At 37.9% G+C, this 20,882-nt stretch overlaps 1 protein-coding gene across 2 annotated transcripts in view; it reads left to right on the forward strand.

Annotated features, from left to right (window-relative positions):
* Positions 1-20,882, forward strand: part of macrod2 (mono-ADP ribosylhydrolase 2) — a 460,723-nt gene that overhangs the window by 288,872 nt on the left and 150,969 nt on the right. For both annotated transcript variants that reach the window (XM_043255070.1, XM_043255069.1), the window contains exon 6: positions 16,986-17,107. In XM_043255070.1, coding sequence (XP_043111005.1) covers positions 16,986-17,107 — 122 coding nt within the window. The remainder of the gene's footprint in view (positions 1-16,985; positions 17,108-20,882) is intronic.

The raw sequence follows: 20,882 nt of genomic DNA on the forward strand, positions 1-20,882 counted from the left end.
GGTAAATTTAACTTATTTTGTCTTCTGGGAAACAAAACGATACTTTGGCAATATAAGTATAATATAGATTTTTTTTTTTAAAGAAGAGGATAACAACAGCACTTTAGGTGAAACTGAATGAAAGAAAAGCCATTCACATTTTTATTGGATGCTACTCGTTATAATCACGCTATAATCTTTTGATTGAATCCAGAGCAGGAATCTTCCAGCTTATCCGTTGAGTTCATTCGGTTCTCACTGCAGTGGTTTGAAGCTGCAGGATGTGCAATCCTAACATCATAAAGTGTAATGAGTTATTTTACGCAGGGTCTGATAAATGCTGCCGTGTGTTGGAGGGAGTGGATGATGATGATGATGGGAATGACATTCCGTGTCCTCTGAGGAGAAGGGAGTGCTAGTCCTTCCCTCACAGTAACGATTTTCACTCCGTTCGTGGAGATGGGAATTTTGATTTAATGTCTATTTGCTATTTATGGACTTTATGATTGTGGGCTCACATGATGTTACTTATGTTTTGTTTTGACGGTTGTGCCATAAATTTCTTTTTATGTATGTTTGTGTGTTGTGTTTGTCCTGAAAGGTTTTCACATTTGGCTTTATGGGTTAGAATAGGTGTAAACCAGCTGCTTTGAGGAATATTAATACTGCTCTTTTGCACTAAGATTTTTTTTATATATTAAGATGCGTCTCCAAGAAGGCTCATCAAAGTTGATTTAATCCAGAATAAAAGAACAATTGTGGTTTCCTGAAATAATATTATAGTTTAAAATAATAATTGTGTATTTTAAATGCTGAGAACTGTTGTGCTGCTTAATATTCTCATAGAAACCCTGATCATTTTTACGATTTATTTTATTTATTTATTTCTTGGATTATTTATTTATTTTTATTTGTGTATTTTATTTTTTTGCATTAATGTATCCTTGCTAAATAATAATAATTTTTTTTTAAATCCTACTAACCAAAAACATATGAACAATAGTGTATAACCAAAGAATTATGACAGACAGGACATGATAAAAATACATAAATAAAATAGTCCATAGGACTGTTCTTAAATCTCATTTTTAAACCTGTAGAGTTTGTCTCTTCAGAGGAAAAAAATATTGTTGATGCTGGATTTGATGATGCTACACTTTTTTGTGTTATTTTAAAATTTGACAATTCATAGTCATTATATTTTTCTGTTTTATGGGTAAGAGGAGCATGAACATCCTTCATTTTAGAGCAGTTATGACCCTTTTCATTTTTGTGTGAACCATCGCTTTATTTCTATTCAAAGCTATTAATGATATAATTTTCTTAAGACTATATTGAGAAGATTTACTGTAAGGTTCTCAGTTCTGAGCCAGAAAGTGATTTACACATCCTTTAATTGCTGGCGTTAGCTAAATGTTTCAGGCGTGTGGCACATTTTGTTGAGTAACTGCTCGTGTTAATCTTTGGACCAGCCGCATCTTCCTCCATCAATTCAGCATTTAGAGCATCTTAATTGAAATGGCTGCTAATTTATTGAGTGAAAAGAGCCTCTTCTTTCTCATCAGCCTTCCACAGCTGTGTTTCTTACACAAGTCAGGGACCATGTTTACTGAATGACAGTCTTGCTTAATATTCTCTGAATATTTATGATGTTTTATTAACATTTTACACCGTTAAGAGGATAAAAAAGTACCAAAAGGAAATAGAAATAAAAGTTTGTAAAGCCTCAGTAACACCATAATAAACCAAAAGACAGATATGCAAGTCGAGTGAGGTGTTCAGCCACTGAATTCACAACAGAAAAGAATACAGTATTAGCATGTGACTGCGCAAAACCTCATCAATATTGTTCAATTGAATTTCTCATTCTCTGAGAGCCGTGGGCCAGAGCAGATTTCTGTCTTGCCGTAGCCCGTGCGTGATCAGAAGTGGCCGTGGCATCGCAGCATGATCATTTACAGCGCGGTGAGCTTTAGCAGTCAACATTGACACACCAAGCAGAGAACACAACAACCCACAGCGCTGCCAAAATGAAACGCAAAACATAAGATTGGAAGCAAAAAAAATAAAAAATACTGTCTAGATATTACTGAAAGAAGCGAGAGTGAACAAACGGAGACAGATCTATTGATTTCACTTGGTTTTACTCCACTAAATATTCAAATTGTGCCTTTGTTTTGGTCAACAGTGACACTTCAAGCGTGTCAGCTCTAGTGATTTCAAATTAAATGGCAAAAGTAATCATCTTTTCAAACATGCTGAAGCCCAGTGAGAATGTAAAACGGGGATAAAGAGAAATTTTGTTTGTGCCAACACTACTTTAAAAATGTATTTAGGCAAACATGGCTGTTTGCAATTTGTTATTTATAAAAGCACAAATGCACACCATGTCTTTCAGAGAAAAAAAAAAAGATAGTTTGTATAGTAATGTATTTAATTTTTAAATACATTTTTAAATCTCAATTTAAATTTTTTTGAAGGCTGTTCCTCTAATTTAAATATAAAAAACTCACGCTTTAAAGTCAGTTTAGAACAAATGCATAGCTATCAATAAAATGTTTAATATGGTCAAAAGACTGAAAAGCATTGAGATTCTTAGGTAAATCTGCCAGTCCAAGTCGGTGCCGCTAATGTTTTTTTGATTGAATACTCTTATTAAGATGTCCGTTTGCTTCCTTCCTCCAATCCTCAAATTTTATAAATATAAATTAACCCAGTGATTATAGCTTTTGTGGAATATTTAGCAGTATGTTGTGTGCAGAGCTGTCACAGTTCATGCTCAACTTGTTGCTGGTGAGCAGGATAATGGAATAAGCATGTAAGCGTGCATGCACATGTTTTATTCAAGGATCGGGTCACCTATTTCTAAGATTCACAATGCTTTTCAGCACTATTCATTTCAGGCAAGTACCACCAGCTGAACAGAACGAAAAGAAAACCTACTTGTTTTTGTCCTGGTTTAGACTGAATTTGTATCATTATTAAAAGAATAAATATTAACTTATTACGTTCATGAATATTTGTATTATTCTTTGTTTCATTCAAATAACCCTTAAGCGACCTTTAGCCAGTTTCTTGCTATCATCTCTTTCATTACTTAAAATGGTTGATAATTTTCTTTGATTAAAGGGTTCGGTGAAACAATGGAGGTTGTGTGTGAGGAATGCTGAACTTTCTCAGACGGTATCATGTTTCTTTGGGTGGATTCTTTTCTTGATTTGCTCAGTAGACAGTTAAATTAATCTTCTCTTTTACCCTCCTGATTGTGGCTACAGTCCACCATTAATACAGGCGACCCGTTTTATCAAGGTATCATAAGGCACGTTAATAATCAATCATTGCGCAAACGACTGAAAAAATGTACGTCATTTGCATTATTAAACCCTTGTTTGTTGAGGCTAAAGGGGAGGGGGGATTAAACCATTAGCAAGGTGACAGTTTCGCTCTTTCTGACATTTATACGGCAGCTTCCTGTTAAAACAGGATCCGCTCCACTCGGTGTCAGACTCCGGCACATTAAATTCATTAAAGGCTATGAAAATTAAAAGCCAACTTCACAATTCATTTCATTTGTTAATTAAACAATTATCGCTTTTCTGCATTTAGGCTGGGCTATTGAATAAGTTTCTATCAAAGAGTTATCAAAGTCATATCCCCCAGGATGCACTGCACTTAAAGAACGATGATTATGTTCTCAGATAGCAACAAAACGGCGTTTGTGGCTGTAGTGAAATGTGTTTAATCCAGGTTCGGCGTGTTATTTATCAGCTCACTGATGTTAGGGTTGAGGAGTTGTTTTAGAGTGAGGGCTGGTGGAGGAGCAGTCAGTGTTTAGTAATGGTAAATATTTGATGTGCTGTGGAGTGCTGGGGGTGTTTCTGTGCAGGCAGTGTCTCCCTGTGGACAGTCTGATCAGTGCCACTCCACAGCTGCTGCATGTCCGTGTGCTTATCGGAGAATATTATTGAAAACTCGGAGGTGGGCTTTTTTATTCATTTATTGCAATCATCCTGCAAAGCCTTAGAAACCGTTTAGAACATCTTAGCAACTGGATAGCAATGCTCTGGCAACCACTCACAACGCCCTAGGATCGTGCTAGTGAGTTTTCCACAGGAAAGCATTACAAAATGTCGATTAGCATGAACTTAACTAATTTAGTTAACACATCCATGAACGTATAAATATGTGTAAACTATATATGTATGCTACTGCTGAAAATTTTGGAACAATATAACTTATAAAAAGTATGCGTCTGTTATACTCACCGAGGCTGCATTTATTTAACCCAAAATACAGTAAAAACAGTACTGTTATGAAATATTATTGATGTTTAAATTACGTCTTTTATTTTTATATATTCATATTATTAAATATATAATATTATTGTTATAATTTATTATAAACTGTTGTGAAAACTGTGATATTCTACCATTTAAAAGTAGATAAATAGATAGTTATCGTTATCTTTTAGTCATTGTTCTCGGTGTGAACCGACCTTAAAAGATTTTTTTCAAAAGCATTACAAATATTGAAATTATTCCACACTTTGACCGGTAGTGTAAATAGTTTGACAAGTCCAGACAGCTCATTACCACTGGTCTGGTGTCGAAATAATAAACACGTAACTTTTTTTTATTCTTTGTACAAGAGTCTTGTCCTCTGTCTTTCAAATGGTATGGTGGGCTTAAAGGCATAGACTCCCGTCTTTGTGTTCCCTCATTAGCCTCGTGGTCCATTGGGAGAGCTTTTTCCAGAACAGCTTGTTGTAGCAGAGTCCTCTTCCTGTACTAATCTCAAACGCAGACGGCCCTCGTCTCTGCCTGTTTATTTATGATAATGCCCCTGTGTCTCAACAGGACTGGGAAAAGTTCTTTATTCGTCTATGCAGATTAGCGTTTTGGCAGTCTCGTCCCACAATTACTCAACGCTTACATTAACGTGTTTCACCCCGCCACTAATTAACAGGTGGCTTGGGAAAATATTTTTGGGGTAAGCATGTCTGACCTGATTTTTGAAATGTGTTCGGCTTCACTTCTATCCAGTAAAGGGACTCGCGGAAGCAGTTCAGTGGTGCAACCTTTTAAAAAAACAAATGCGTTCACTACTGTTTGGGGCTATTGTTGACTTGATTGCACAGATAAAATTTGCAGAGAAGTGAACTCAATCACACATCCTGCTACTTTTATTACACGTGCCATTTCTGTTTCCTGACCTGCTGAACTGCCAGATACAGAGTAACACCAAAAGACGATATGGAATTGAATTCGCTGTCCCCTCAAGAATGAATGTCGCGCAGTATGGTATTCTTGTCAGATATCACTGGGACTACAGTGATATTGCTGGAAGGCAAACTGTCTGGCTTGTATGTGAAGTGTTGGGGGACCTCAGTGAAGTGTTATGATGTGAATATGCACAGACAGTCTGGAGTAGTGAGAGAAGTTGCTATTCTATTAGTGGCCTTGATCTTTTCTCCTCTTTCTTTCGCTCTCTCTCTCTCTCTCTCTCTCTCTCATTCACCACTTCTTTTTCTGGACAGTATTGATTTTGATATTCAGAGGAGATATGGGAAGGAAGTTAACGAGAGAGACAGACACAGGCAATGTAGTTAGTGGTTAAATAGAGTGAACTTGACATTGCGGAACACAAGGCACCAAACATTAATATAAGAGATATTAATGTAACCAGACACCAGCCGGTCAGCATAACAAACAACTACGAGATTAAATATATCAGATAAACGCAGCACTAACGTAAAACTGACTGAAAGCAAATGTGAGAGGTTAATGAATTAATAGTGATAATGCATAGACTAATGCATTTAAAAGGTTTATAATAGACATTTTAGCACACTGCAGTCTGCGCTTTCAGCTTTTTATGGGCGACAACGTTCTTTTTAAAAAGGACAGGATGTTGTGCGACAAGCTTTTTTGTGATGTTTAGGGGCGTTTTAATTGGAAAGATTTAGTCTGTAGAATGAAAGTGAATGTGGACCACTGCTGTTTCTGCTCACTTTTCATTTTCATGTATGGAAAAGAGCAGCTTGAGCATTGCGCTAATCATCTTCTCTTGTGTTCCACAGAAGAAAACTCCTCTCTGTTCAAGCATAGTAGCAGATTTTTTTACACTTTATTGTTAACTCATGCTCGTAGTAGAAATGTTTAGTATTTTCTCCTTCTTCCTGCAGTAGTAGTGACAGTATTGTAACTGCTGATAAAGATCTAAATAGCATCTCTTCCGATTAAATTTAGCCATATTGGCGTGATGCTAAATGGTCATAAACGTAATAGATTTTCCTTTGAGTGTTCCAGCTCTTTTGAAAATCTCCCACACCTTTGTTCTCGTTTCTAATCCAGGTCCATGAATTATCATTAAGGAAAACCCTAATCCCTTTTGAAAGAAGCATAAATTAACGCACTAACAACTGTGTCCATATTAGAGTAATTGCCATTTACTTTACAAATTCTACATGCACCAATAAGAATAAGAAGGATGATTTCTTAAGCGAGAGCTTCAATCAACAAGGGAACCGTGACAGAACTCTGTCACCATGACAACAAGGGTTTGATCAGGTTGGGCCTGAGTGGGTGTGTTCGTTTTCGTTTTGTAATCTTTGATAGCAAACACGCAAGTGGCAGCTAAGTGCATAACGACGGAGAGAGACTGTCTTTCCAGTGAGTGGGTACAGTGCCGCCCCTGTGGGCAGGGCAGAAGCAGGGCTTGTTTTAACTGCTTGAGCCCCACAGGGCTCTGTCCTCCCTCCTGTTAGCTTTATTCACTCACAGCTGTGTGAAACCAGCCTGCCTGATAGGGCTAGGTATAGGAGTCAGACCCCATGGCTGATTACGCTGAATTCTATTACCACTCATCCATGAAGCGAATTATAAGGACAACCCACCGGTCCTGCGCGCACCAGTGACATCTCCTGCCTGCCGGCTTGTTTTAAACTAGACTGTAACTGAAAATTCTGGAGTGAAGTTATAATGTAATGATAAAAAAAGTAAAAAAAAAACCTCTATTATATAATAAAAAATATATATATATTATATATATATATATATATATATATATATATATATATATATATATATATAACTGTATTATTATTATGTATAGATTTATATTTTAGATTTATCTTTTTTCCCAACAGTATCAGCCACTCAAATTAATAGATTATGAATATCACATGTCAGTATTTTTTATGTCATGATGATTGACTGACAATCAATAATAACACTTGTCTTGTCAGTGTTGAGTCGGCTGTCTATTTTAAGTGTGAAAGATGAGACTAGCTGTCACATCTGCTCATGCATGGCATTATTTCATGTTTCACACCATTTTACACACCCATCTTCCATTCTGCGTCAGATCAATACACGTATCTGTGTTTGTACGACTGCTGTGCTGCTCGTGTGCATGAGTCGTTGCATGGAGCGTTACTGTTCTAAATCATTTTGCAACACTGATTTTTATCATTTTTTTTTATAAATACCCTTAATTCTCTGAAGGGTTGTTCGTATTTGAAGGTGCTAATTGCAATCTGGCTGCAGTTTATATAAACAAGCACATTTGCGTTGTGGTAAGTGATTTGTTTTGAAAGATATTAAAGAAATAAATGTCTGTTACAGATCTGTGGGATTCTAGGAATCAAATTCTGTTCATGGATGTAACAGCAGTAAAACGGTCTAACAATACCTTTTGAGCATCTATATCAGGATTGAGGCATGATATTGGCATTAATAGGTCGATGAGTCAATCTTGCAGGTTCACTGATTTCTGCTTCACAATCAGGATGTTAAATAAAGGAAATGCAGTGTCTGTTTTAGAGGATACAGAGCGCTGAGTAGTTGGCAGTATACTCGTACAACACATGGCAACATTTAACCTCTCCCTAGATTCAGGTCGACCATTCCATGGTTTAACATGGAAAGCCTTACATGAGCTGTCATACCTAATCCATTCTGCTGAAGAAATCTGCCATTAAAGCCCAGCTATTTAGGAAAAGCTAAGCTTCTCATCTTCCTTTAAGAGATCAAGTGTCTGATGTCATGGCCAAAATACGTGCAGCCCTAAAGAACCGAGATCAGATGTAATTGATTTAACATCCAAAATAACGAAAAATGCATTTTATTTTTATTTATTAATTATTTAATTTACTATAAAATGAGGAGTATTCAGTCGTTGGGGGATGCCATGTTGAGATTACATGACCATTTTGATTTACTACTCATTTCTTCATTTCTTCAATGGCACTAGTGAATGCTACAGTACATCTAATATCCTTTTTATTCATTGCTCATATTAGCTCTTATTACGCATATAGTGCTTCAGTTGATTTAGCTTCACAGTTTCAAATCAAGTCCTGCATATGGCTTGGATTGACCGCTTGAGAGTTAGCAGAAACAAAATCTGAAAAATGCTGCGTTTCATGCTGTGAAAAAAGCCTTTTGTTGAGAAATGTCTTGGTGTAGACGTGAACATTTTGAATAGTTTTTTTTCTGCTGTAGAATTCTCTTTGTGGTTCTTGAAATGCTTGAACAGAGATACAAAGTCAAATTTTATCAAATAGTGTGTCCGCGCTTCTTTACGTTATTACGCTAACAATCCAGTCAGCAAGTTAGCAGACACTCTGTTAACCCATTATGAGCCGTTACGGCTGACTTCACCTCACAACTTGTATCAAAAGTCATTACGTGCTTTGTTGATTCTTAAGTGCAAAGATAATTGCACCAAGTAGGATGAAAGTACTTTGATTATTGTCTGCCGGTTCCTCTGAATTCTAATAGATCTAATTTTGCCTTTCCAATCCATCATCTGAGCCTCATTTCTCTCCTAAATTAACTAAGCTTTAAATGCAGCACAAAGAATGAGCAGGTGCCCCCTTAAAAGTAATGATAGTGTAAAATGTAAGAACTTGCCGAATTATTGTTAGCTCCACACGATCCTTTGTGTTTTGCAGCGAGTTTGTTGTTTGTAATGGCTGCATCACTGTCACCTGCCACAAGATGCAGTGTTCCTGCAGAGTTTTTTTTTTATTTTTTATCTGTCTGCTCTCAAGCACAAGGTTGCAGGCTGTGGATTCAGTGCAATTGCATGTCTGCCCTGTCATTGTTTAATCTGTTGTTTGGATATCTTAATTAGTCCTGACTCTCATTCTCTCAGAAGTGTGCTCTAGTTCATCAGGGGAACCGGGCCCCAGAGTCGCCGCAGTCCCTAACCACAATTGTCATCAAAAAAAGAGACATGGAGGTCATCAAAACAAGCACTGAGCTTAATTATTTACCATGCCCATCTAACGGCAAAAAAAGGAGTTCAGAACATCTGAAAAGATATGTAGTATGATGAAGTACTAGGAGTGTAAAATTTTAATTACAGAATGTAGTAAAATCTGATCTTTCAGCCTTTCTTTAAAGAAATATGTATCTCCCTGTTCTATATTTTGTTCTTCCACAGAATACAAAAAATATTTATTATTATTATTTAATTTTATTTCAATTTCTTTATTTATTTATTTTTAGATTTTTGGTTATTCATTTATTTTTTAATTTTTAGCCAAAATAATAGATTTTTTTGGTTCATCGTGAGTGCATGCTGTTTAAAAAAAAAAACTAACAACTGTCTGTTCAAGATTTTTGAAAGGGAAAAAAAAAAAAAAAATATATATATATATATATATATATATATATATATATATATATATATATATATATATATATATATGTATATATATGTGTATGTATACATATAAAACCTTCAAGTCACTATTAACTTTTAAACAGGTCTCAAATGAAATATGGCACCTTTGGTACATTTTTAACGTCATGATGTCATGGCTTAAAGTCGATGCTTGATGTTTGGTGTGGTTCTGTTGACATCCAATCTGAGCCATACTGAATAATGACAGATTTCTATCAGTTTCATCACACAGAACTATTGTTATGGTTCAGAAAACTCAGTACAGAAGTCGTATAAATCAAATGTGGTAAAAGAATAATAAAATCTTTAGCCGTTGGATACTATGAATTATTGTTGTGTGTTTGTGTGTTTCATGAAGAAAAAAAAAATTGTGTTGAAAAGTAGTTTGTGACAGAATGTTCATTTTGTAGGACTATGATACTTTTGATCTGCCTGTTGATAATCATTTCATCCCAGAGAACAATATTTGTGTGGGAAAGTCTAGAAATAGCAATCATAGACCACGTGCAAGTTCTGCCAAAGCAGCTCGCACATCTAAATAAGGTGTCTGGTCTCTTTGATGTGTGCGCGTCCCTTTGGTGGAGCATCATTTGCTGCAGAGGGGCTGTAAGAACAGAAGCCGCGCTAGTCTCCCCCAAGCCGGCTGTTTGAAGGTGACGTTTGATGTACCTCATGATCAATCCCGACGCCAGCTGCCGTACCTGTCGCACGCAGCGGCGGCAAAAGAGGAAACGTGGGAACGGGGCTATGCCGAACGAGCGTTCTGTCCTGCCCCCAAAGAGATTTATAAAACACAGCCCATCAAAGCGATGGACGGGAGGCCCTCCTGCCGAAGTTCTCACCCACCTCACTTTCTTTTTTCTTCCGAAACCACCTTGGTTTGCTTTGGCTTTCATTTAGGTTAAATTCACACATCAAAGGGGCCAATACGCCAACGTTAAATCGATCTCAGACAATGTTTTCGAAGAGCCCGGATGGCTCACATTATCATCGTAAGTATTAACAAAACATGTGGTTCAGGTTTCAGTCGAACGGTGCTGTTAACATACATGTTAAAACCAGATATAGTGCCTCGAGATAAACCGAGCGCGATGCTAGCATGTTGAAACTATATCTTTTTAGGTTTCCATCCTCCCCGCAGAGTTTCCAGCGAGAAAAGGAGAGGAAGTCGGCCCTCCGAGAGTAGCACCGGGAGACCCTGCTTTTCATTATTAATGGCTGTTGACGGTAGCCCATGGGCGGCCGCTTGTGTCCGTTGGAATAAGATAAGTCCCTGCTGCCGCACCTCTGTCCTCAAGGCGGCCGACGCATATAAAACAGTCTCTCGGCTCGCTTGATTAGAACGAGGCATTGAAAAGAAGAAATGCTTGAGAGGTCGGTCGAGTAAAGTGAGCAAAAAGGCATCCATATTCAGAGCCCATGCCTTCCGCCCTCCCTGGGCCCATTCTCTTATGTAAGTGCCCTTGACAGACTCATTGTGAAGTGATTGTATGCATTATTCCCGTTGATTGAGTTGAGGTGCGGGCCAGACACTTATTCCTGAGGGCGATTGCTCGCCACACCTAGTGAGCCTCTCTCTTTTTTTTTTTTTTTCCCCACAGTCTTATCTGCTTTTCCTGTAAAAAGAATTCTTGACAGCCGTACTAAGAGACGTTTTCCCCTCCTTTCCATTCTCCCTTCTTTCAAGCTTTGACAAGCTTGAGACGACAGAGTTGCTCTGTATGTGTCTGTGTTTTTTTTTTGTTTTTTTTCCCTTCTCAATTATTTATTTATTACCAGCTATTTGGGTGTTGAAATCTATGCAAATGAAATTCTGCCCGGCTGAAGAACAGCATATAATAACAGAGCTGAGAAAAGAGAGGTATGTCCCTTTTACACAAAAGATGTTATAAGCAAAGCGCGTTCATTTGCATGATTAAGCTATGGCGGATGTTTGAACGCGTTCGTCCAATCCAAACAACGGCATTTATTTTACGCTACAGCTAATGTGCAGAGAGGGAAGCCTGAACAATAGTTGCATGCACCTTTATTATACGGTATTAATATGCATGGTTCCACGTTACAAGTCGCATTATCTGTGCGCATTGATTTGTGGTCGGCACATGAATAGAATAGTAAGTATGTAGACCGCAGACATGCAAGATATTAAGAATTGTTATGGTTACATGGACTTCAATAATCAGTATAAAATCAACACTTCAACGAACTGTTTTACATTAGCATTTCTTTCCAATTGAACATTTTGAAAAGGAATTGTTTGAACTATATGTTGTCTTAAGCAAAGCTGAATATTGATGAACCGCTGCTGTAATGTTCAGCGTAACATGATCCTACAGAAATCATACTAGTATGCTGATTTGATGCTGAAACATACGTTTTTATTATTGGGTTACTTTGATGAATAGAAGAAAGTTCCAAGGAGCAGCATTTAAAAATCTTACTGTTACTTTACACACCACGATAAATCCCACCTAACATTAACGTTTTCAAACGTGTGTGTGTGTGTGTGTGTATGTTTGTATGTATGTATGTGTGTGTGTGCGTGTGTGTGTGTGTGTGTATTTTCACATTAATACAATCTTGGTGTATTGATGGTGTTTGGTCATCATCTCAAATCATTTAAGGGTTGGATTCAAACTTGTGTTCCTATAGTTACCATGGATGCTAATCCTTTGGTAGAAACATGGAAACAAATACAGACATATTTAGTGTAGATACTGTTATTGGTTATTGATTTCCCTTTTTTATGTTGTTCTTTGATTAACAGACATCACAGCAGCTGGATTATTAGGTTATATGGCTGCTATAACTTTAAGAGCTGCCGCTGCCGAACGTTAGACAGATCTGACACGCATTCTCATAGTTAATTCATGCTTTAATAAGAAATGATAAACACCAAACACTGTGCTATGAGCACTCGACTGAAAGGACAGGAAAATATTTTTTTTAGTGATGTACGCCCTGACAACATTTCATCTGCAAGCAGTTCACTGTTCTACTGTAGCTGCCTCGTCACCTGTAATATTTCTTCCATCGTTTGCCTCCTGCTTGATGTTGCCGTGAACATGTTCTACATCTAAATAAATGCAATTCCTGTTTAAAAATTAATCGCCCTGCATTAACATGCTAATTTTCACAGCATTATATAATTATCACACTTTTAATAAAGCCGAGCACCGGACTACTGCAGTTCATGGAAACATAACGATTGTTGAAGGCCAGTCATGCTGCAATCGCTGTTAAACATGTACGTTCAAGGGGTTCATTCAGCGGTCAGCACTCGAAACACAACCACAGTGAGAAAACACTTCCCACAAACAGAACCGTAAAGAAACAATCACAGGTATCGCTCAGAATAATGTCTCCCCCTCACTGGTGAGTGCTGGTCAGTCTCGCTGACTAAATATCTTTATGAGGTGAATTATACGACCACCTCAGTGCCTCAAGTGGGAAATTACAGTAGATAAGTCAAATGGAAATGCTTGGGAAAAAAGGCAGATGGGGGAAGCTCATCAGCTACGGGTTATGAGTGCCAGTTTATCTCCAGGGCATGGTGGACTTCCTTACCGAAGCACAGTCTATGACCCACCAGTAACCCTGAACACATACAAAAACACACTTTCTGTGAATTCAGAGGTCGATCTGTCCGTGTTTTTGCTCATTTGGATTATCCCTTTTTCAAATACTCGGCAACGGTTTGCACACTTTCCCAACCATGATTATTCCCTTTACTCGTGTGAAAGGGTCTAATTTCTCTAATTGCATTTGTATTCGCACACGCCTTCTTAGAGTTATATGAACCAGTGATCCTATTCTCAGTTGAGAGAGCTGAGTGAAAATCTTCAGGGATATGAAGGGAAACATCACTTGTCAATCATTGTTGTTGTTGTTGTTTTTTATGTCTCCACCAAACATACATATTCTCCTGGGTGCTGTTTGTTTGCCAGGTGAATGCATAGAATGGAAACAGGCCATCATAAAAGCGTCTTCTTAGTGCACATTTGCATTTATTCGTTCTGAAGCTAGCCAAGCAAGAATAATGATAATCTTTTGTCAACATGCCCTTATTCATGCATAAGTAAAAGTAATGATTGTTTTCATCTCAACATCGTCTAATCTCATAGTCAAGCCAATATTTTTTCGGGCCATTTTTACTGTTTCAGTCGTGTCTTATTTTATACACAAGTAGATTAATGTTAATGATAAATCAATGCATGTTTTTTTGTGTGCGCGTGTGATGTTTTTATGTTTTATGTTTAATGTTAAAGAAAAAAAAAACAAATTGCTTTTTGATTATTTGTATGTCTCAAATATAATTCAGACCCACTATCTTGCTACCATGCCACATGATGCGTATATGTTGCATTTTGTCTTCTTTTTAACAAGAAAGTGCTTACTTGTTGTAAAAGAAAAACAAAGTGCACATAAGCAAAGCATAAACTGTATATACATATGTAATTTATTTTTGCTTATGAACACATCTTCTTTGTTTTTCCTAAAGGGGCTTCCTGGAGAACGAGTATGCACTTTCTTGTTTCAAATGGGCAAAAAAAAAACCTCTTGATTATGTATACATGTGTAAATATCATGCACATGTTGTACGACTATAGCTTTAGTTTCATGAATTTATAAATGGTCTGTTCTGGTCCTCCATCCTATAATTGAAGAGTTGTTGCTCTAGTGGTCCGGAGGTTCATGTATTATGCATAGAAAACAACTGGGCACAGGCTACATTATGGTCCCATCATGCTAGCCGGGTCCTGCTGGTATGGGGAGAGATGATATTTCATATAGTTACAGCCTCATTAAGGGGCCACACTAACGGCCAGACACACACACACACACACACACACACACATCCCGGACAGCATGCTGTTTAAGCAACACTGCTGATGTAGCCGTGACCCTAGAGATCACCGCTGCGAGTATTGTCTTGTCTCATTGTCATTATCTGATATAAGTGCTGTAAGCCTCAAAATAACACACGGTAGGCTGTTCTGAGTGAAGAAAAATAAATGAAATATCTTGATTTTTATTTTTATTTTTTCCCCCACTCTCTCAGGAGAGTTCCCAAATGACCTCTATTTAATACTGACATTTTCTGTGGTAGATAATCAACGATGCAAATACTGCATTGCAAGGGATGTCAAATTAAAAGTGCATGTCTTATTAATCTTTTATAGGCCATTAAGTGAGGTTTGTGAGTTTTGTGCTTTAAGGTGACCAAGTGAACAGAGTGAATTTTCTATTCCAATTTGCATAAGCATTATGTGTGTCTTCCATAACACTGTCTGCGTTATGTCTTCCTTAGAAATGTCCTATTTTAAGAGAGCGAGAGAGTGAGAGAAGCTGTTGAAATGTGTCTGTCTGTGTACACCCTGAAAGGCAGCTTGTCATTGGTGGATAGAAATGACAACTGGTGAGAACACATCAATGATTGACCGAGCTTTTATTCATAAAGAACAGGATTATGTAATGAGAAAAGCACTCAGACTCCCTCCTCACACTCCCAGCTCTCATTTGCCGAACCACTAAAGATAGAAATCTTTGCCTGAATAATGCAAACACGCTCCTCGTTCCAGATCCTTTCTGTACACAGACTTTAGCTGAACAGATGTGTGCAGCAAAGGGCTAATTTATACATGTGACAGTCTCTGTGCATTCACCATGGCAGCATTAACAGCTGATCTGTGGTTATGTTAACTGTGTACAAAAGCATAATGTTATAATAAACAGTAGAGAGAAAATCATGTTCTTTCTATCTATCTATCTATCTATCTATCTATCTATCTATCTATCTATCTATCTATCTATCTATCTATCTATTTTTCATTAGAAATGATTTATTGTGCACATTTATATTTAGATTAGGTCTGAATAAGCAGGATATTTCAGGCTCTTTCGTTCTTGGCCAGTTGCATCATTTCTGTAAGCTAAGAAAAGAAGATCTGGCAGCAGGTACTTACTCCAAATGCTCAGATACACATCTTGTAAGACTTTCCTCTGCAAATACTCTATGATTTCAATTACAGATATTGATAGAGGTCCCAGAATGATTCCAGGACAATTCTGGAATGTACCAAATTAGTTACTTATTGTATTTTATGATGCCCTGTCGTGTTCACTAACAAGCAAACGTCCAGTACTATTTTAAGAGCCGGGGCTAAAGCAGTGCGCTGACCAAAAATGAGTTAAATTCTCTAGTCACTGAAAGCAAGAATTTGTAATTTAGAATGTGGAGCAATAGCGGGCAATCAGAACATACTTGGATATTTAATACACAGTTATGTGCAGAATAGTTTGGACCGCTGAGATTTCATTGTGGGCGGGGCTGATCGTTGTGACACAGCACGAAGAGAAATAGAGCAGCTGCCAAAATATCACTGTGGTTGCACCTAGCCAAAACCATTTATATTCCCATGTTTTTCACATTTAGAAATGCTGGTGATATGTCAAATGCACAGCTAATAATAAGGAGTTCCTCGCGAAGTTGCTTGTCTGCTGTAAAATCCTGACTGTAAAAGAAGCTGGAGCCACAAAGGCAGCATGAGCAGGCCTTGCAATGCGACCTGTTTATTGTTATTAATTGCCCACTGCCGCCCACCTTCCAGGGCCTGGAGGAGTCAGACAGGAAGGGCTACATTATTTCCCTCTCAGACTCGTGCGCAGCTTCCTTAACTCCCCTGTCATCACGGCAATGATTTAATTAAACCAGCCCGCTTCCCTCAGCCTTCTCGCCTCAGACCAGCCTCACGCTGACTGACAACCAACACATTACTATGCAGAAGCAGCAGGAGGGCGGCTACGAGCAGATATGAATGTATGAATAGATAGGATAAAAGGATGGAGTAATTGATTTTCTATCTGCTCTTCCATTTCATTAACTGAATAAATGTACTTGATTTTGGGCAGTTTTTTAGCTTGTTCAAATCAGCCCCTTTGTTCCATTGTTGCTTCTTGTCATTGTTGGTTGACTCTTGTTTTTGTAGCATGATAACGTTGCAGAAAAATAAGCTGTTTTGTACCCAGTAGAATTGGGAATGTGCGGATGCGTTCCCATGATCCTCTGCAGTTCTGAAACAGTTCTATTTGTCATTCTCTTGTATGACTTGCCTTTGAAGATCTGACAGGAAGCTTTGTTTTGTTGTTGTTTGTCATGTGGGATTTGTCCTGGCGTTAAGCAGTGTCACAGTTTTAATTGAAAATTCGTATTATCTACAGTGGCACGTATTTACATTATAAATTATACACACAGAGCTTTAAATTTTTGACGTTGCATAGACATAAACCACTCTGCTTTTTTCTTCTTTCAGATGTGATCCATACCGTCGGCCCGATCGCCAGAGGAAATGTGGGCCAGTCCCAAAGAGATGACCTTGAATCATGCTACAAATACTCCCTCAAGCTGATGAAGGACAAGAACTTGAGATCTGTGGTGAGTAGAAAAGCCTTGAAGACAGACTTTACAAACAGTCCACTTCAGACAAGAATTTCTGTGACCATGTTTTGAACTCCTAAAAGTCAGTATAACGCTTTTGAAGATAATTCCACAATAGTGATGTTACTTTAAGACACACTCCCTTGTTTGCACATTTGTTGCCGGTCGTTGGATGGTTTAAACACAGCCTTTCAGCAGGGCTTGAGGAATAAAATTCAGATAAAGACATAAACAGGCAACGTTTTCTGTTGGATTCCACAAGGGTTTCAGTGGTTGTTCTGTCGTGCCCCCCTCAGTGACTAAAAGTTACTCTTGTTTTTGTTGCAGCATTAATTCTCACATTTTGTAACATGAAGCAGATCTAAAGCCAGATGTTGAACGTAATTCACACTTGGGCAATTTTACATGCTTTGTTTTGTTTTGGACAGAGTCTTTGTCTTTTGATGAAAACATTTCTTAACTGTCCTTTAATATTTCATCGTTTCATATTCTTTTCTTCTATTTTATTTGTGTGTTACTGATCTTCACTGAAGTGAATAATTCATCAAGCATGTGTCATTTTTTTATTTTTACATTCTTTTGGCCTCTTTTTTCAAATCTGATTGTCTTCTGGTGAAATGGCACAATACTCTTTGGTGACTTATGCGAATAATGTCTCCTTTTACCTTAATCTACCTCAAACTCGCATTCAGCTGATCCGCTTCCATGCAGTAATCAACCGATAATCAAATCTTATCATCAAGTCCTAGCCATACTTACACAATACACATTACAAAAATATATCATTACTTCCGTTTCATCGTTATTTTTTAACTTCACTCTAAAACTGAGAAACCATAATTGTTGCAATTAGAAATATAATTTTGTTGAAAAAAAGCTTCATTTGACCAAATATTCTATATTCTTCAGTACACAGTTGTACTACAGTATTGTCAAGTGCTTTGACGCTTAACGTTTAAGTGCTTTGTCTGTATTATTAAAAGTGCTATATAAATAAAGGTGAATTTTGTGTATTCTTTATGCTTTAGTAATCCATTTAGCTATCTGTTTCCCATGTTTTCAAATGTTTTAGTGTGGTGTTAAGAAAGAGTGTCTGCTAATTATCATCCCGATGCTTCGTTTTTGGTGACATCCTAATTATTGCTGAGGGACATTGGATCAGAGTAATTTTAGTTGCATTGCTGTGTTATGAGTGCAATTACTTGGTTTGATCCGCTTTTTCATCTATGTATAAGCATCAGGGTCAATTATTGCAAAAGCATTTCCCACAAAGTCATGGATTGAAATGGATTTCTTATTCTTAGAAAGTCATAACAAAGGCGTTAGTTTGCCCACTAGCTTTTAAAGAATCATGCGCACTGCATGTCTTACAGCCATTGAAACAGCTGGAATGGATAAGGCTCATATTTTCCATATTGCCACTATGTTCAGATTGTTTCTCAGCTCTGTAAATTACCAGACGACCTCAGGCTTTAATGAAGCTGGCTAAAGACCAGCAGTTTTGGACTGGGAAGACGTAGAGTCTGATCGTGCGCTGTTCCAGCTGCTGACCCTATCTCCACCATCTGGTGCGCATGAGTTATGGATCTGCTTTAATCCATGGTGGCCACAACCAGAGGGGCCGTGCGCGAGACAGACCAATCAGCTTCTCCATCCAGACCAGCAGAGGCCCCTGAGAGGATCTCTCACAATTAGCCATGATGAGACCGTCTTTGCGGGACAAATCGCTAACTTCGGCACTTGATGAACCGCTTTAATCTCACCATGACGATGGAGAGGTTTGGCATCATCATCATCATTACAAGGTTGGAATGGCGTGGTTAAGGTTGCACGAATTCTGGTTGCGAGAAATGCACATGCCTGCCACGAGTGACTGGGAGTTAAGTGCTAATTAGCGATTCTGTTTACTCTGTTTTATCTTATGGCGTACACAGACCTTCACCGCTGTAACCCACCTAGAAGGTCATGAGTGAGTCTGGGGGTTTTGGGATGTATATTTACTCCAAAAGCATAGCCTATAGAGATTCTTACAGGCCTCATTAGGTAGAACAGGAGAAGCCAGAAAAGGGGCCGTGCATCCTTCGCTCTATATTTCTTTCCCGTTACAGTACCCTCTCTCTTACTTGCACATTCCACACATGTATTTAGCTTCCCGTTCTCGATTTGTTTATTCAATAATTCACATATTGATGTGAAACAGTGCTCTGCTTTTACTCTAAGGCAAGTCCGTTTCGGTGGGACATGTTTAGACAGCTGCTACAGATTATTGCTGCCCATTTTGATTGACTGATGCTTGTCCGGTGAGTTTCGCTAGCTGTTACGCTCGAGTGCTTTAGTGTATGCACACATTTAGCGTTAGCCGAAATTATAAAAATTCCCCCGTTTTTAAGGTCTCTGTCAGTGGCTGATTTATAGCAGAGGTTCCAGACCACTTGCCTGGTAGATTAGTGCTAAACTCATTGGAGAATCTGTCACTTACAAAAAGGAAGAGTAGTGGATGTTTCCAGAAAAGGAACGGTTCTCCTAGTGGGATGCCGGAGAATTGCAAGGGGATTTGAGACATGAGGGGGGGGGGCACTAAAAAAAAAAACATAAACATGTGCAACAAAAGATGGGAATTGGATGAGCTCTCAAGCTAATCCTTGTTCTTGAGAGCCCAAAGACAGCCCCTGAGGCAGAGAGAGATCTGAACATGTGCTGCGGCCCACATGTGCTGCGCAGACAAATTCCCCTTGATTATCTCAAGCGATAGGGACCCGTGAACATATTTTTAGACAGGAGGAATCCAGTGCTGAAATGTTAGTATGAGGACCCTCACTTCCTTGTTGAAATAGTTGCATAGTTGAAATTGTAGGGATACATGAGTGCAAGTTAACTGTGCAAAAGATCTTAGCCTAATTGTGTGAGTTACAGTGAAACTCTACTGTCATTATTAGTAGTAGTACTAGCATTTGAGAGATTTTAGTAGTTTTACAGTACTATTGTTTTGTTTCTAAGCACCATATGCTGAACTGAATGCTTGTTTTCTTTGTAGTTATCATTTATATCATTTGTATCACCCTGAATGTTTTTAGACAGGTGTGTTATCTGCGGGAAAGGTTAGAAGGTAAGCATCGATGCACTTGTCGCTTGCCAACAAACACTCCTGCAGATTGGAATGAGTAATGTTTTACTGGAAGCGATAGCTTAGGGCACATTAGTTTAGCATGACACCTGTGTTTGCTCCGTGAAGCTGAATAAAGGATGAGCTTCATCTTCAGAAATGACAAGCTCTCACAGCCAAGATGGTTAACCTCCGCAATGTGGTTTAACACTTCTTGGACCAGGAGCAAGAGATGGAGGACTCTCACTCTTCATCTCTGTCGGGAAGTAGCCGTTTCTGCTCTGTTCCACATTAATGCTGTGAAAGATCCGGAATAAACCTAGTGAGGGTTTGAGCGCAAGGATGAGTTTGACTATAACATTTACATTGCAACTTAGCATTATTTATCTAATATTTATTAATATCTTAAATTTGCTTTTTATTATTAAAATCTTAGAATTTAAATGTTTATTTATTTATTTTTTTATTTATTTAAGTTTTAGTCTATGTGGTTTTGTCACTTTTTTTATTATTGGATTTTATTTCAGTTTTAATTTTAGTATTTCAAAATAAGCTTTTGTTTCTCTAAACTACCAATGCAACATTTTTATTTTCTGTTTAAATGTTTTCATGTAATATATTTAATTTAATTTAATTGTATTAACAATCTGTGCATCGATCTGTCTGTTT

The sequence above is a fragment of the Puntigrus tetrazona genome, chromosome 13, assembly GCF_018831695.1.
Source record: "Puntigrus tetrazona isolate hp1 chromosome 13, ASM1883169v1, whole genome shotgun sequence".
NCBI classification, from domain to species: domain Eukaryota; kingdom Metazoa; phylum Chordata; class Actinopteri; order Cypriniformes; family Cyprinidae; genus Puntigrus; species Puntigrus tetrazona.